Source organism: Bombina bombina, chromosome 2 (assembly GCF_027579735.1).
Source record: "Bombina bombina isolate aBomBom1 chromosome 2, aBomBom1.pri, whole genome shotgun sequence".
Classification (NCBI taxonomy): domain Eukaryota; kingdom Metazoa; phylum Chordata; class Amphibia; order Anura; family Bombinatoridae; genus Bombina; species Bombina bombina.
The window spans coordinates 768,706,225-768,724,688 of record NC_069500.1 but is presented as its reverse complement, the minus strand read 5'-3'; the positions used below and the strand labels follow the sequence as shown (position 1 = coordinate 768,724,688).

Genomic DNA, 18,464 nt, shown 5'->3' with positions numbered 1-18,464 from the left:
TCCTCCAGCAAGTCTTCCTCGAGGCCTGGAGGATGGGCAGGAGCATTGTCCATGAGCAGCATGGCCTTGAGTGGCAGGTTATTGTCCACAAGGTACTTCACAGCAGGACCAAAAACCGCATTGACCCACTTCACAAACAAGAGGCGTGTGACCCAAGCCTTTTGGGTTAGACTGCCACAAAACGCTCAACTGCTCCTTGTTCACCTTGTGTTTCTTGAAGGCCCGTGGGTTCTCTGAATGGTAGACAAGCAGGGGCTTGATCTTAAGGTCCCCACTGGCGTTGGCGCAGAACAGGAGGGTAAGACGGTCCTTCATCGGCTTGTGGCCAGGCAATGAGGTCGGTACGCTTTGGCATCCTCTTCCAGAAGAGTCCAGTCTCGTCGCAGTTGAAGACCTGCTGAGGAAGGTAGCCCTCTGAAACTATGACCTCCAGGAACTCCGTAGCAAATTCTTCAGCTGCAGCAACATCGGAACTTGCAGCCTCTCCATGCCTGACCACACTGTGGATGCCAGATCTGTTCTTGAACCTTTCGAACCACCCCCTGCTGGCCTTGAAGCCTTCTGCTGACGTTCCTGGCTGTTGTTTGAGGAGGTCAGCATGGAAGGCCTGGGCTTTTTCGCAGATGATCGCCTTGGTCACTTAGTCCCCTGCATGCTGCTTCTGTTCAATCTTCTGTTCAACTTCTCGACCTCCTCCAGAACAGGTGGCCGTTGCTTGTAGACCCTGGTGACTCCCTTGGCTGCATCTCTCCCAGTAATCTTCTCTTTCATTTTTAGGATTGTACAGATTGTGGATGCACTCCTTCCATACTCTTTGGCAAGGTCAGTCAATCGCATTCCTCCTTCATGCTTCCTGATGATTTCCTTCTTGTCCTCAAGCAGAATAATCTCCTTCTTCCTCTTCCCAGCTTCCGCTGCTTTCTTGGGTGCCATGACACCACCGTCCCTAAGTATGCAAAAAAAAAAAAAAATGCTTTACACCCACATGAGCTGGCATGGAAAACCCCACAATGCAAAACACACACTAAAAGGCATGCACAGCACATGAGCTGGCATGGAAACCACACTAAAAGGCGTGCACAGCAGATGAGGCGTGCACAGCACATGAGCTGGCATGGAAACCACACTAACAGGCGTGCACAGCACATGAGCTGTAACAGGCGTGCACAGCACATGAGCTGTAACAGGCGTGCACAGCACATGAGCTGTAACAGGCGTGCACAGCACATGAGCTGTAACAGGCATGCACAGCACATGAGCTGTAACAGGCATGCACAGCACATGAGCTGTAACAGGCATGCACAGCACATGAGCTGTAACAGGCATGCACAGCACATGAGCTGTAACAGGCATGCACAGCACATGAGCTGTAACAGGCATGCACAGCACATGAGCTGGCATGGAAAACAACCCCACATTGCAAAACACACAGTACAGTACTGTAACAGGCATGCACAGAACATGAGCTGTAACAGGCATGCACAGCACATGAGCTGGCATGGAAATCACCCCCAGAATGCAGAACACACAGTAAAAGGCATGCAAACAACAAAGCTCAGCTCCCTACCTTTCCACTTCTTGAGATGCACCAAAAAGGCTCCAAAACCTGCTGCAAAAGGCTCCACAACCTGCTGCAAATGGCTCCAAAAGGCTCAACAACTTGCTGCAAATGGCTCCAAAACCGGGACACTTGTTTCGTATTGCGAAAAAAAATCGTGAACCGAGGCATTTTGTTTTCGTAAACCGAAATTTCGTTTACCGAGTCGTTCTTTAACCGAGGTCCCACTATATATATATATATCTATATATCTATCTATCTATCTATCTATCTATATATATATCTATCTACCGGTGATGTATATTGTATCTATTGGCACTAGCTAAGAGTTGAAACCCCAGATACAATGCATGATGAATTAGGATGCATTTTTTTAACATTCTCTAACAATCCAATTATTGTTTATAAAAGATAGCACTACCAGTGAATTTTGTTTGTATGTTTACCAGAGTATCCATGGTAACTGTGTTTACTAGATTGGATACATATGTTCCCAATTAACATCCCACCTATCAGTTTTGTTTGTGTTTTTTATATAGCAAGTGTATGTTCATGTTTTTATTCATTAGCCTGAGGAAACAGCCCTATAGAGGCTGAGAAACACGTTGCTTTTAATAAAGTATTTTTTTAATTAATACACTTGCTGCTGCACTTTATCTGGGGACTTCCTATCCCTGGGATCCGGTTTGGGAACCATTTAATTGCTGAAATCTTTGGAAACAGTCAGCTAGGCGGCTGAGAAGTCCCAGCCTGTGGTTATTTTCACTATATGTAAAAGTGTGTTTAATCCCTATATACACATACATTTGTACAAACTGTGCTGGGCAAGGTTGGCTCTGTATCCCTCATTTTAGGCACCTGGTGGATCCCTTAGGCGAAGCATCACCACGTTTTCTGGCCGTGTCTGTTCAGTTTGCTGGGCAACTGTGAGGTTCAAGTCTGACTGCTTGAACCTTCTGGTGCCGTTTGTTTGTGAGTATAATTCTTATAAATCCTGCATCTGCCTTGTTATTGTGGTATTAGGCCATTGGGCGCCTCTGTGTTCTTCTTTTTATGGTATCCCAATCTACCTATTGGTCACCCCTGCTTTAAAAAGATTGTCTACTCCAGAATTTTTATTGTTTCAAAAGATAGATAATCCCTTTATTACCCATTCCCAGTTTTGCATAACCAACACGGTTAAATGAATATACTTTTTACCTCTGTAATTAACTTGCATCTAAGCCTCTGCAAACTGCCCCCTTATTTCATTTTTTAATTGACTTGCATTTTAGCCAACCAATGCTGACTCATAGATAAATCCACAGGAGTAAGCATAATATTATCTATATTGCACACATGAACTAGCACTATCTAACTGTGAAAAATGTCCAATTGCACCAAATTAAAAAGGCAGCCTTCAAGGGCTTAGAAATTAGCATATGAGCCTACCTAGGTTTAGCTTTCAACAAAGCAAATTTGACAATAAGAGTTAATTGGAAAGTTGTTTAAAATTACATGCCCGTCTGAATGATGAAAGTTTAATTTTGGCTAGACTGTCGCTTTAAGATCTAGAGACAGTAGGTCATGCCAAAGACTATGGAGAAAACTGGACATCTGAATTAAATTCACAAACCAAGATATGCAGGGCTGGGCTGGAGAAAACAGAAATAATGAAGAATGCTCTATTCAATTTTAACTAATAGACTTGGAAACAGAATACATCTGGTATAACTCTGGGAAACCATTTGTTCCACATTCTAGTTAAAAATGGAGAGATCACTCCGGTGGACATTATTGCCAACTAAGATATCTGCTTCCCAGAGTTCCCTTCAGGATACTAAATACATAAAATTATACAAAAAGTTTTCTGTGTCCAATTAAAAAAAAACAAAAAACTTGAGACTTCCTTTAAAGCTAAGGAAGAGCATGTTAAATGGATAATACAAGCTACAGTTGTAACATTGTCTGTGTGAAACTCTGATAAGTTTCTCTATTCAAAATCTTTAACGAACTTGAAGATAGCAAATATTTAAAATGTTTACCTCGCCTCCTCAGGAAACCACACTCCCTGTGCTCTCCTGCACCCCCAACCTGAACCCCAATTTAATATATTAGAATCTGAAGACATTATGTTCCAAGATGGGCGAAAAAGGATGCCTTCAGATAAACTGGAAATCTATCAACCTGGACAGAGTGCCTCACTGAAGAATCCAATAGAATTCTATGAGATAGATAAGAGTAAGTCTTGCACCAATGCTGTAGCATGCACAATTTAAAAGGAAGAGCATCTAATGTTGCAATCATCCAACCTAACATTAATGAAAAAAGAAATCTTTGATAATAATTCACCTACCATGTCAGCGAAGAAACAGCAGCAAACTGATGGAATGAAATACAGTTGAAGATAAAGAAGGACCCTGAACCATTATACCATCCAAGAATGGAGCCACTCAAATACTCAACTATCTTAATACATCCAAGATAGTTCTGGAAGTGGAGATAAACCAAACGCTCTAGAAATAGGAAGGCAGGCTCCTTCAAAATTAATGTGAAGAAACATTGACGTTTTTGCACAAAGGGAATAATAGCCCTTGGTATAGAACCTATTCTATAATCCTGGGAAACTAAGTCTACAACCCAGAGATCTAGGACAAACTGCGACCAGGCTTTCTGAAAAAGGCCTCCTACCAGTTAACAAAATCTGAAACTATCTTTGGACACCCTGTTTGCTGACAATAACAAATCAAAGTCTGATTGGTTAGCACTGCAAAAGTCATTCTTAGAGTAAAAATGAATAAGTCAACAATAGCACCACATATAAATGCATTAGTAGACAAAGAGTTTCAAACAATTTTGAAAATCTCATCCATAGAGATTTCTAACATTTGCTCAGACAAATCGTTACACCAAAGAGCAAACACAACTGCTACAAAATAAATAATTAACTGAAAAATGTTAAAGTAAGAGTTCCAAATTCATATCCATTGGGTTAATGACAGATGTATTGTCCACGAAGGGCATTGTAATGCGTTTAAAAAAAAAAAAAAAAAAATAGTACCATCCACTTTTGGAAAAGCTTCCAAAAGCTCTATATTAGAATTTGTTAAAGAAAACCACGTTAAATATTTTAGAGGATGATAAAAAGAGAAAACCAGGCCTGGATCACTCTCTGAAATTGAAATGATTTGAATAATAGCCTCAGGAAGAGGGCAAACCTCTTGAGACTTAGCAGATGGTTTCTCTGATAATTTAAGGTCTTGGACATGTAAAGTACATGAAGCCTGTAGAAATAGGAGTTCAAGATCTAACATGAAAGAAGTACAGTGTAACTGTACTTTTACATGTATTTGTTGTTTTTATGCAACTTTTTTTTCTTCCACTACCCTTTACACAAGCTTGAATTAGCGATAACCTAACACACGTTAAATTAGATTGCGCTCAAACGAACGCATTTACTTTTAACTTGAAATATGTGCACCATTTCCGTTGCGCGCAAAAGGCTGAGAAATACCCAATATCAATAGCGTGCTATGGTTAGCGCTAATAATCTAACCCTTAATAGTTTAATATCCTTTGGAAGTTTACTAGTTGGGATATGAAGTAAAAAGATCAAATAAAAAGATTTGGCCAAGTATGTTCAAGGCAATAATTACAAAACACATCTTCAGTGAAATAGCACAGGGTTGTTTGATTTCCTCATTTTTCAAACCAAGTGAAACACAAAACAAAAACATAATTTATGCTTACCTGATAAATTTATTTCTCTTGTGGTGTATCCAGTCCACGGATCATCCATTACTTGTGGGATATTTTCCTTCCCAACAGGAAGTTGCAAGAGGATCACCCATAGCAGAGCTGCTATATAGCTCCTCCCTTAACTGCCATATCCAGTCATTCAACCGAAACAAGCCGAGAAAAGAGAAACCATAGGGTGCAGTGGTGACTGTAATTTAAATTAAAATTTAGACCTGCCTTAAAAAGACAGGGCGGGCCGTGGACTGGATACACCACAAGAGAAATAAATTTATCAGGTAAGCATAAATTATGTTTTCTCTTGTAAGGTGTATCCAGTCCACGGATCATCCATTACTTGTGGGATACCAATACCAAAGCTAAAGTACACGGATGAAGGGAGGGACAAGGCAGGCTTAAATGGAAGAAACCACTGCCTGTAGAACCTCTCTCCCAAAAATAGCCTCCGAAGAAGCAAAAGTATCAAATTTGTAAAATTTTGAAAAGGTATGAAGCGAAGACCAAGTCGCCGCCTTGCAAATCTGTTCAACAGAAGCCTCATTTTTAAAGGCCCAGGTGGAAGCCACAGCTCTAGTAGAATGAGCTGTAATCCTTTCAGGGGGCTGCTGTCCAGCAGTCTCATAGGCTAAGCGTATTACGCTCCGAAGCCAAAAAAAAAAAAAAAAAGAGAGGTTGCTGAAGCTTTTTGACCTCTCCTCTGTCCAGAGTAAACAACAAACAGTGTAGATGTTTGGCGAAAATCTTTAGTAGCTTGGAAGTAAATCTTTAAAGCACGGACCACGTCCAGATTATGTAAAAGGCGTTCCTTCTTTGAAGAAGGATTAGGACACAATGATGGAACAACAATCTCTTGATTGATATTCTTGTTAGAAACTACCTTAGGTAAAAACCCAGGTTTTGTACGCAGAACTACTTTATCTGAATGGAAAATCAGATAAGGAGAATCACATTGTAAGGCAGATAACTCAGAGACTCTCCGAGCCGAGGAAATAGCCATCAAAAACAGAACTTTCCAAGATAAAAGTTTGATATCAATGGAATGAAGGGGTTTAAACGGAACCCCTTGAAGAACTTTAAGAACCAAGTTTAAGCTCCATGGGGGAGCAACAGGTTTAAACACAGGCTTAATTCTAACCAAAGCCTGACAAAAAGCTTGAACATCTGGAACTTCTGCCAGACGCTTGTGCAAAAGAATAGACAGAGCAGAAATCTGTCCCTTTAAAGAACTAACTGATAATCCTTTTTCCAAACCCTCTTGGAGAAAGGACAATATCCTAGGAATCCTAACCTTACTCCGTGAGTAATTCTTGGATTCACACCAATAAAGGTATTTACGCCATATCTTATGGTAGATTTTCCTGGTGACAGGCTTTCGTGCCTGTATAAGTGTATCAATGACTGAAAGGACCTTGTAATAGAAGGTCTTGTCTCAGAGGCAGGGTCCATGGTGGAAAGGATGACATGTCCACTAGGTCTGCATACCAGGTTCTGCGTGGCCATGCAGGCGCTATCAAGATCCCCGATGCTCTCTCCTGTTTGATTTTGGCAATCAGTCGAGGGAGCAGAGGAAACGGTGGAAACACATAAGCCAGGTTGAAGAACCAGGGCGCTGCTAGAGCATCTATCAGTGCCGCTTCTGGGTCCCTGGACCTGGATCCGTAACAAGGAAGCTTGGCGTTCTGGCGAGAAGCCATGAGATCCAGTTCTGGTTTTCCCCAACGATGAACCAATTGAGCAAACACCTCCGGATGGAGTTCCCACTCCCCGGATGAAAAGTCCGACGACTTAGAAAATCCGCCTCCCAGTTCTCTACACCTGGGATATGGATTGCTGATAGGTGGCAAGAGTGGGTCTCTGCCCAGCGAATTATCTTGGAGACTTCTAACATCGCTAGGGAACTCCTGGTTCCCCCTTGATGGTTGATGTAAGCCACAGTCGTGATGTTGTCCGACTGAAATCTGATGAACCTCAGGGTTCCTAACTGAGGCCAAGCTAGAAGAACATTGAATGCTCTTAAGTCCAGAATATTTATTGGGAAGAGTTTCTCCTCCTGAGTCCACGATCCCTGAGCCTTCAGGGAGTTCCAGACTGCACCCCAACCTAGAAGGCTGGCATCTGTTGTTACAATTGTCCAATCTGGCCTGTGAAAGGTCATACCTTTGGACAGATGGACCCGAGATACCCACCAGAGAAGAGAATCTCTGGTCTCTTGATCCAGATTTAGCAGAGGGGACAAATCTGTGCAATCCCCATTCCACTGACTGCGCATGCATAGTTGCAGCGGTCTGAGATGTAGTCGCGCAAATGCCACTATGTCCATCGCCGCTACCATCAAGCTGATTACTTCCATACACTGAGCCACCGAAGGGCGCGGAATAGAATGAAGAACACGGCAAGATTTTAGAAGCTTTGATAACCTGGATTCTGTCAGGTAAATCTTCATTTTTACAGAATCTATCAGAGTCCCTAGGAAGGAGACTCTTGTGAGTGGGGATAGAGAACTCTTTTCCTCGTTCACCTTCCACCCATGTGACCTGAGAAATGCCAGAACTATGTCCGTATGTGACTTGGCAATCTGAAAGCTTGACTCCTGTATCAGGATGTCGTCCAGAAAAGGGGCCACTGATATACCTTGCGGTCTTAGGACCGCCAGAAGCGATCCCAGAACCTTTGTAAAGATTCTTGCAGCTGTAGCTAACCCGAAGGGGAGAGCCACAAATTAGTAATGCCTGTCCAGAAAGGCAAACCTTAGGAACCGATGATGATCTTTGTGAATCGGTATGTGAAGGTAAGCATCCTTCAAATCCACTGTGGTCATGTACTGACCCTCCTGGATCATAGGTAGGATGGTCCGAATAGTTTCCATTTTGAACGATGGACTCTGAGGAATTTGTTTAAGATCTTTAGATCCAAAATGGGTCTGAAGGTTCCCTCTTTTTTGGGAACCACAGATTTGAATAAAAACCCTGTCCCTGTTCCGACTGTGGAACTGGACAGATCACTCCCATAACTAGGAGGTCTTGCACACAGCGTAAGAATGCCTCTTTCTTTATCTGGTTTACAGATAATCTCGAAAGGTGAAATCTCCCTTGAGGAGGGGAAGCTTTGAATTCCAGAAGATATCCCTGAGATATGGTCTCCAACGCCCAGGGATCCTGAACATCTCTTGCCCACGCCTGGGCGAAGAGAGAAAGTCTGCCCCCTACTAAATCTGTTACCGGATAGGGGGCCGTTCCTTCATGCTGCCTTAGAGGCAGCAGCAGGCTTTCTGGCCTGCTTGCCTTTGTTCCAGGACTGGTTAGGTTTCCAGCCCGGCTTGGATTGAGCAAAAGTTCCCTCTTGTCTTGCAGCAGAGGAAGTTGATGCTGCACCTGCCTTGAAGTTTCGAAAGGCATGAAAATTAGACTGTTTGGCCTTTGATTTGGCCCTGTCTTGAGGAAGGGTATGACCCTTACCTCCAGTAATGTCAGCAATAATTTCCATCAAACCAGGCCCGAATAGGGTCTGCCCCTTGAAGGGAATGTTAGGTAATTTAGACTTTGAAGTCACGTCAGCTGACCAAGATTTAAGCCATAGCGCCCTACGCGCCTGGATGGCGAATCCAGAATTCTTAGCCGATAGTTTAGTCAAATGAACAATGGCGTCAGAAACAAAAGAATTAGCTTCAGTCAATGAAGTAGCTGTCTGAAAGGCCTCTTCCAGAGACTCAAACCAGAACGCCGCAGCAGCAGTGACAGGCGCAATGCATGCAAGGGGCTGCAGGATAAAACCTTGTTGAATAAATATTTTCTTAAGGTAACCTTCTAATTTTTTATCCATTGGATCTGAAAAAGCACAACTGTCCTCGACAGGGATAGTGGTACGCTTTGCTAAAGTAGAAACTGCTCCCTCCACCTTAGGGACCGTCTGCCATAAGTCCCGTGTGGTGGCGTCTATTGGAAACATTTTTCTAAAAATAGGAGGGGGGGGGGAGAAACGGCACACCGGGTCTATCCCACTCCTTATTAATGATTTCTGTAAACCTTTTAGGTATTGGAAAAACATCAGTACACACCGGCACTGCATAGTATTTATCCAGTCTACACAATTTCTCTGGTACTGCAATTGTGTCACAGTCATTCAGAGCAGCTAACACCTCCCCAAGCAATACACGGAGGTTCTCAAGCTTAAATTTAAAAGTAGAAATATCTGAATCAGTTTTCCCCGAATCAGAAATGTCACCCACAGACTGAAGCTCTCCTTCCTCAGCTTCTGCATATTGTGACGCAGTATCAGACATGTGCCTTAAGGCATTTGCGCGCTCTGTACTACGTCTAACCCCAGAGCTATCGCGCTTTCCTCTGAATTCCGGCAGTCTGGCTAATACTGCTGACAGGGTATTATCCATGATTGCCGCCATGTCCTGCAAAGTAATCGCTATGGGCGTCTTGGATGTACTTGGCGCCATTTTAGTGTGAGTCCCTTGAGCGGGAGTCAAAGGGTCTGACACGTGGGGAGAGTTAGTCGGCATAACTTCCCCCTTGCCAGAATCCTCTGGTGATAAATTTTTTAAAGATAAAAGCTGATCTTTATTGTTTAAAGTGAAATCAATACATTTAGTACACATTCTCATATGGGGTTCCACCATGGCTTTTAAACATAATGAACAAGGAGTTTCCTCTATGTCAGACATGTTTATACAGACTAGCAATGAGACTAGCAAGCTTGGAAAACACTTTACATCAAGTTAAACAAGCAATATAAAAAACGTTACTGTGCCTTTAAGGGAAACAAATTTTGCTAAAATTTGAAATAACAGTGAAAAAAGGCAGTTAAACTAACGAAATTTTTACAGTGTATGTAACAAGTTAGCAGAGCATTGCACCCACTTGCAAATGGATGATTAACCCCTTAATACAAAAAACGGATTAACAAATTGAAAAAAACAAAACGTTTTTTAAACAGTCACAACAACTGCCACAGCTCCACTGTGGCTTTACCTTCCTCAATATATGACTTTTGAAGCCTTTTGAGCCCTTCAGAGATGTCCTAAAGCATGCAGGGGACTGCTGAGGGAAGCTGAATGTCTGTCTGTAATTTTAACTGCGCAAAAAAGCGCTAAAATAGGCCCCTCCCACTCATATTACAACAGTGGAAAGCCTCAGGAAACTGTTTCTAGGCAAAAATAAAGCCAGCCATGTGGAAAAAACTAGGCCCCAATAAGTTTTATCACTAAAGCATATATAAAAACGATTAAACATGCCAGCAAACGTTTTATATTGCACATTAATCAGAGTATATACCTCTGATAGCAAGCCTGATACTAGTCGCTATTAAATCACTGTATTTAGGCTTAACTTACATTAATCCGGTATCAGCAGCTTTTTTCTAGCAAATTCCATCCCTAGAAAAACTTAAACTGCACATACCTTATTGCAGGATAACCTGCACGCCATTCTCCCTCTGAAGTTACCTCACTCCTCAGACATATGTGAGAACAGCAGTGGATCTTAGTTACTTCTGCTAAGATCATAGAAAAACGCAGGCAGATTCTTCTTCTAAATGCTGCCTGAGATAAAATAGTACAACTCCGGTACCATTTAAAAACAATAAACTTTTGATTGAAGCAAAAACTAACTATATTACACCACTTTCCTCTTACTACCTCCAGCTATGTTGAGAGCTTGCAAGAGAATGACTGGATATGGCAGTTAGGGGAGGAGCTATATAGCAGCTCTGCTGTGGGTGATCCTCTTGCAACTTCCTGTTGGGAAGGAGAATATCCCACAAGTAATGGATGATCCGTGGACTGGATACACCTTACAAGAGAAACATAAAATAAACAATATAACAGATTAAACAATTAAATCTATAAAATCTATAATAAACTATAGAGCAGCATTAAATAGTTACCAAGGTAGGCTGAAACGAATAGTCAGGCTCTTCATGTTTTGATATATATGCCACCTTACATGTGGTTAGACCTTATAAATATACCCTTGCCAATACAAGATAACCAGAATCAAATGATCTATTTCTCTCAGCTCAAATTTATGGAGACTTTCATGGTTTCGTAAGGTAGATACAATGCACACACATGAAAATGATATGGCCATGAACTTTAACCATTACTAAGAAAAATCAATTAATCAAGAATGATATTTAAATGGTTTGAAAAAGGTAATATTTTAATGAAGTATCCTGTATTCAACCAAACTAGCTTTATATATTGGCGATTTTTTTTCAAGCATACCACATAAAGGCATTCTACACTCAGATGTTATCTGTGTTACACCTTCTATTGTGCATTAACATTTTGAAAATGGGAAGGCCCATACATATCATACAGCTATCTGTAGTTTATTAAGAATGCTTAAAGTAATGGTAAACTTGACATGTTTTAAAATCAGGTCTATAATCTTACCAATATTTTACAGGGACTTTAATTTATCATGTCTAATAAAGATGAGCTGTAACTTACTTTGTAATCTAGCCATGCTATTCTATAACCCCGTGCTCCGGTCGCCCATTTCAAAACTCATATTTTTTTGTGAGCTAACAGTTTAAATTATTCTCCCATCGGCGCTCTAGCGACAAAAAAAGAAAGCCGGTTTCATCATTGGTGACGTATTTACAGAGGACTTGCAGGCGGGGGATGCAGATCCGGCTTTGAAGAAGTAAAAGATAAGTATTTGTAAAAATACAGTGCAATATAAACTTTCATGAATGAAAGTGCCCCTGTTTTTAATAGTATTTTTAAAACCGGGAACTAATTGATTAAAGTTCACATTACATTCACTTTAATGTCCCATTAAATTTGCTGAATGTGCTGTGCAAATTTTACATACCTAAGTACAGAGCACTTGAATATGTCATTAAACAGTGCATACACGTAATAATAAAGTCATTTCACCACATATGGACTTCTTATATTATAGTATGTAATTTTAAAATATTTATTTTCTTGAGAAAAAGCTCCATGCTGTGATAACATAGGGCCAGATCACAAGTGGAGTGCTATTTAAAGCTCCCGCTCATCGTTAACTGCACAAGGAGTTTGGCTTTTTGAGTTTGAGGGGTTACGCTCGTATTATGAGTTGAAAGTAAATTGTTTTTTCGCTGTTGCGATAACCCAACAAGAGCAAAAAGCCGAACTTAGAATATAGCGTGCACTTTCAGGTATTCCCCCATATAAGTCAATAGAGCAAAAAAAGTGACAAAAATACCTAACACCCTACTTGCGTGCAAATCCGATCGCATATAACCCGACATGAAAATATTAATATTTCCCATTCCAATGTTCTTCACATAGAAAAATTATGTTCTATTTATTCATGAATACATATACATATATATATATCTATACCTATATATCTATACCTATATATATATATATATATATATATATATATATATATATATATATATATATATATATATATATATATATATATATATATATATATATATATATAATGTTTGTTGGTACAATATATATCTATACCTATATATAGATGATTATATTATAGATATATACAGATATACATATAGGAATATCTATTTAAAAATACAAAGTACATATTCTGCTATGTGAAGAACATTGGAATATGAAAAATTTACTGTAAATACATAGTTAAAACTTTTATTAAAAATGATTATTGCATTGGAGCCCTTTGCAGTTATGTGTATATACATAAATACCTCTGTACACACAGATATACATATGCATCTTTAGACATGTATATGTATGTATCTCAACGTTAAAGCCCTTTGCCTGCCTTTTGTTTCTATCACCTGAGACCTCATATCTTTGAGTCGTCATAACTTTTGAATGCAAAAAAATGTTTTAATAATTTTTATTAGATGGTGTTATTATGAGTGTAACTGTACTTTGTAATGTATTTTTGATGTGTTTTGTGCAACTTTTCATTTTCTCTAAACAGTTAACCAGAGCACTGAGGACACGATAATCATTCTAGTGTAAATCACGATCACGTTTACCTTCAACTTGTATAACCAGCGGTAAACCTGACGAGCGCAAACACCCACGATAAACCTTTTATTGCCCTTGTGTAACCGTTAGAGCTCCACTCGAAATCTGGCCCATAGTGTTAAAGTATTTCTGCATGGACTCCTGCATAACTCTAGTGCTTGTTTTTGCATTATCTTTTGCTAGACTCTATTAAAGATGGAAATAGGTACCTGTGGATTAGAGAGATGCCGTGACATCGCCAGCACTATAAGGTCTGTCCCACCGCAGTTCACAATGGCATCTTTTACATCATCATTCCCAGCAATGGCTCTGATGGTGCTGAGCACTTGCTTTACAACCTCCTGTCATGCACACACAAATAACAACAACTTACTAAAGCAAAGTTCTTATACTGCAGGTTTTTCTAGGGAAATAAACAATGTTGCCTAACGTGTGTCACTAAAATCCTAATGATAAAGAGGCTGATGATCTAAAGATCACTGGCCTGGCAAGAATAATTAAGAGGTCTCGTAAATATCACAAGGTCCCTTCGAAGAAGGATAGAAAACCGTTTATCTCACTATGCAGGGTTCTCTCTATGAAGGAGAAGCCTACAGTACAATCGACAGTAAAACTGTATAAAACAATGAGCAGAGGGCTGTGACAGACCAGATGCCATGCTTGAGAATTTGGGGTCCGGGATTATTGGTTTAAAACTACAGCATCAAAAACTAAACGTGAAAATGCAATGTGTCCCTAATCGAATGTGATAACTACAAAATGAAGTCAGAACAGTCTGACCAAAAGTATGCACTTATGAAAGCACTTGTGTGTCCCCTTATTAAATTATATACAGGGGTGAAGGAACATGACTACATTTAAAATGTAACTTTTATTGAATAAATTAAAAAGATGTGTGAACTTTAAAAACACAAGTATGATTCTTGGATGCTCAATCAGAATACAATTAAAAAGGGACAGTCTACACCAGAATTTGTATTGTTTTAAAGGAATAGTTAAGTCCAAATTAAACTTTCATGATTCAGATAGGGCATGTCATTTTAAACAACTTTCTAATTTATTTTTATCAAATTTGTTTTGTTCTTTTGTTATTCTTAGTTGAAAGGTAAACCTAGGTAGGCTCATATGCATTTCTAAGCCCTTGAAGGCCGCCTCGGCATTTGACAGTTTTTCACAGCTAGAGGTTGTTAGTTCATGTGTTTCATATAGATAACACTGTGCTCATGCACGTGAAGATATTCATGAGTCAGCACTAATTGCCTGAAATGCAAGTCTGGCAAAAGATCTTAGATAAGAGGCAGTCAGCAGAAGCTTAGATAAAAGGTAATTACAGAGGTAAAAAGTATATTTCTATAACAGTGCAAAATGCAAAACTGGGGAATGGCAAATAAAGGGTTTATCTATCTTTTTAAACAACAACATTTTTGGTGTTTACTATCCCTTTAAAAGATAGATAATCCCTTTAGTACCCATTCCCTATTTTTGCATAACCAACACAGTTATATTGATACACTTTTTACCTCTGTGATTATCTTGTATCTAAGCCTCTGCAAGCTGCCCCTTATCTCAGTTCTTTTGGCAGACTTGCATTTTAGCCAATCAGTATTGACTCCTAGGTAACTCCACGTGAGCACAGTGTTATCTATATGACACACATGAACTAACACCCTCTAGTGGTAAAAAACTGTCAAAATGCATTCATATAAAAGAGGAGGTGTTCTAAAGTTATGCCTCTACCCGTAGGAATGTGTATACCTCGTCACTTTGTCAGCTGGTGGAGGCTTGTGGCGCTCACTGCGCATGCGCTAGAGGCCCAAACTCCTTACAACAGCTGATGAGGAATTATGTGGCACGCGCACGTTACTGGTTACAAAATCCCAATGAACAAGCGGCGTGTCATTGGATTTTGTAACCAGAAACGGTACTGACATTGTTATATAGTGTTATATATATAATATATGAAGATATATGAATATATAGTATATATATATATTTATATATAGTATATATATATATATATAGTATATATATATATATATATATATAGTGTTATATATATATATATATAACACTATATATATATATATATATATATATATATATATATATATATATATATGAACAGTGAATATGTGAAAATTGTCACTAGTACATGGTGTGTGTATTTACTAGTAACAGTTGACCGCGGTGTACATATTGTGCGACCCTTTCTGGTTACAAAATCCAATGAACAAACACGTTCATTGGGATTTTGTAACCAGTAACGTGCGCGTGCCACATCATTCTTTGAATCTTCGCATCAGCTGATGTAAGGAGTTTGGGCCTCTAGCGCATGCGCAGTGAGCGCCACAAACCTCCACCAGCTGATAAAACGTCACCGGAAGTGACGTAGTATACAAATGCCTATGGTAGAGGGATTAATTTAAGACAGAGGCCTTTAAGGTCTAAGAAATTAGCATATGAACCTCCTAGGTTTAGCTTTCAGCTAATTATGCCAAGAGAACAAAGCTAAATTGTTGATAAAAGTAAATTGGAAAGTTGTTTAAAATTACATGCCATATCTGAATCATGAAAGTTTATTTTGGACTAGACTGTCCCTTTAATACACTATTTTCCCAGTCAATAACAAAGTATGGGTATAGGAATATAATAGAATTGAGGTGGACAATCTTAGCACTGGTACTAAATATATAGCATTTTTCCATAGAAATAAAAAATAAAGAAAAATACTGCTAATGTTTTGGTAACACTCTTATTCTGTTGGATGGTGTATCAAAATAATGATAGTAAATATACTATCATATAGGTGAATTGTTTCAACTACTGGATTAAAACTGGTTAGATAGCTGTTTGAAGAAACTTTACCCTTGGGGTAAAATCTGAGTTTAGCGTTCTAGATTATTTTCTCGGCCATATCGCCTTATTTAACTTCAAAAATTGGTATGGGGGTTCAGATGAGGGTTACCAACAATACTGCAGTGTTTGTGTCTCCAGGAACAAAAAGGGGAGTCATATTTTGGGGTTTAAAGTCCCTGTTTTCCCCATAGACTTTCCACAGCCAGCCAGCTCTGCTCACTTAAATGAATAGATTGTATCTAACCCTCAGCCTACAGGTTTTTATTCATTTGCAACTATTTACTGTACACAGACACTTAAAGCAGCCCTGTCAGTACCTACTGCTGACAAAATAATGTTCACACAGCACAGCCTTAAAGGGAGGTATAGCATCTGGTCACACAGTCTTAAAGGGACAGGCAAAAACCCACACAGCCTTCAAAGGGTCAACTAGCACCACACCCACACCGTCTAAAAGGGACAGATCGCAGTAATGTTCATGCAGTGCAACTATAAAGTGCAACTCGGCACCTGCTCACACAGTCGTAAAGGGGTAGGCACACACAACCTTTAGTGGGTAAACATGCACAGTTTTAAAGGGAGCGATAGTATGCATCCACACGTGATGCACACAGCCTTAAAAGGACGCTCTGTCTTAACAGGACAGTGGCACGTGCACCCACACAGAGCACCCAAAGCCTTTAAAAGGGACAACTTACACAACATGCACACAGCATTAAAGGGACAGATCACAGCGCAACCATAAAGGGCCTTAAATGGATAGATCACAGTAATGTTCACGCAGCGCAACCTTAAAGGGCAGCTCGACACATGCGCACAGAGCCTTAAAAGGGACAGATCACAGTAATGTTCACGCAGCACAACCTTAAAGGGCAGCTCGACACCTGCGCACAGAGCCTTAAAAGGGACAGATCACAGTAATGTTCACGCAGCACAACCTTAAAGGGCAGCTCGACACCTGCGCACAGAGCCTTAAAAGGGACAGATCACAGTAATGTTCACGCAGCGCAACCTTTAAGAGCAGCTCGACACCTGCGCACAGAGCCGTAAAGGGGCAGGCACACACACATCCTTTAGTGGGTAAACACGCACAGTTTTAAAGGGATCAATAGTATGCATCCACACAGCCTTAAAAGAGACGCTGTATCTTAAAAGGGACAGGGGCACATACACACCACATTTACATTCTTTAAAAGGACAGCATGCACTATACACAGACAGCGTTAAAGGATCAGCTCACACCATGCACAACGAGTGCAGTCTTAAAGGGCACCTCACCGGCTGCTAACTCAATCTTAAAGGGGCAGGCACAAACCTTTAGTGGGTAAAGTCACACCACATTCACAGTCTTAAAGGGAGAGAAAACAGTATAAATCCACACGCAACGCACACAGCCTTAAAGGGATGCTCTGTCTTAAATGGATAGAACCACATGGACACACACACACAGAGCACTCACAGTCTTTAAGGGACAGACTTTTACGCAACACCAAAATGCACATAGCCTTAAAGGGACATTATACACTCATTTTTTCTTTGCATAAATGTTTTGTAGATCTATTTATATAGCCCATAAAGTTTTAGTTTTTTTTAAAATGTATAGTATAGCTTATTTTTAAACAACATTGCTCCGATTTTTAGACTCCTAACCAAGCCCCAAAGTTTTATGAGAATACCGTCAGCTACCTTCTCCAGCTTGCTCCTGTTTGTGTAAAGGGTCTTTTCATATGCAAAAGAAGGGAAGGGGGGAGTGTCTTATTTCCCACTTGCAGTGGGCTTTCCAGTTACCTTTTCAACAGAGCTAAACAGAGCTTCTAAGTAAGTTTTTAAACAGTTTTATACTGGATTTTTATATCAGTATCTGTGCATCTTATTCTTTATAGTAGTGTCTATTGCATGCAGTTATATGAAAATGAGTGTATACTATCCCTTTAAGGGAGCACTCAGTGTTAAAGTGGCAGATGCACACACAGCCTCCCACCATAAACACATAGTTTTAATGGTAGGCTGTGTGTGTTGCATGTGGATGTATACTGTTATCGCTCCCTTTAAGACGGTGCGTGTAGTGTGACTTTACCCACTAAAGGTTGTGTGTTTCTGCCCCTTTAAGACTGTGTAAACAGGCGGCGAGCTGCCCTTTAAGGCTGCGCTAGGTGTGAGCTACTCCTTTAACGCTGTGTGCGTTGCGTTCAAGGTGTCCTTTTAAAGAGTGCAGTGTGTGTCCACGTGCCCCTACCCTTTAAGGCAGAGTGTCCCTTTAAGGCTGTGTGCCTTGCGTGTGGATGCATACTATAGCTCCCTGTAAAAGTGTGCGTGTTTACCCAATAAAGGTTGTGTGTGCCT

General features: G+C 40.2%; 1 protein-coding gene across 3 annotated transcripts in view; it reads right to left on the bottom strand.

The window, feature by feature from the left end:
• ARMC6 (armadillo repeat containing 6) overlaps positions 1-18,464 on the bottom strand; it is a 54,161-nt gene that overhangs the window by 18,514 nt on the left and 17,183 nt on the right. For all 3 annotated transcript variants that reach the window (XM_053700690.1, XM_053700689.1, XM_053700688.1), the window contains exon 6: positions 13,475-13,606. In XM_053700690.1, coding sequence (XP_053556665.1) covers positions 13,475-13,606 — 132 coding nt within the window. The remainder of the gene's footprint in view (positions 1-13,474; positions 13,607-18,464) is intronic.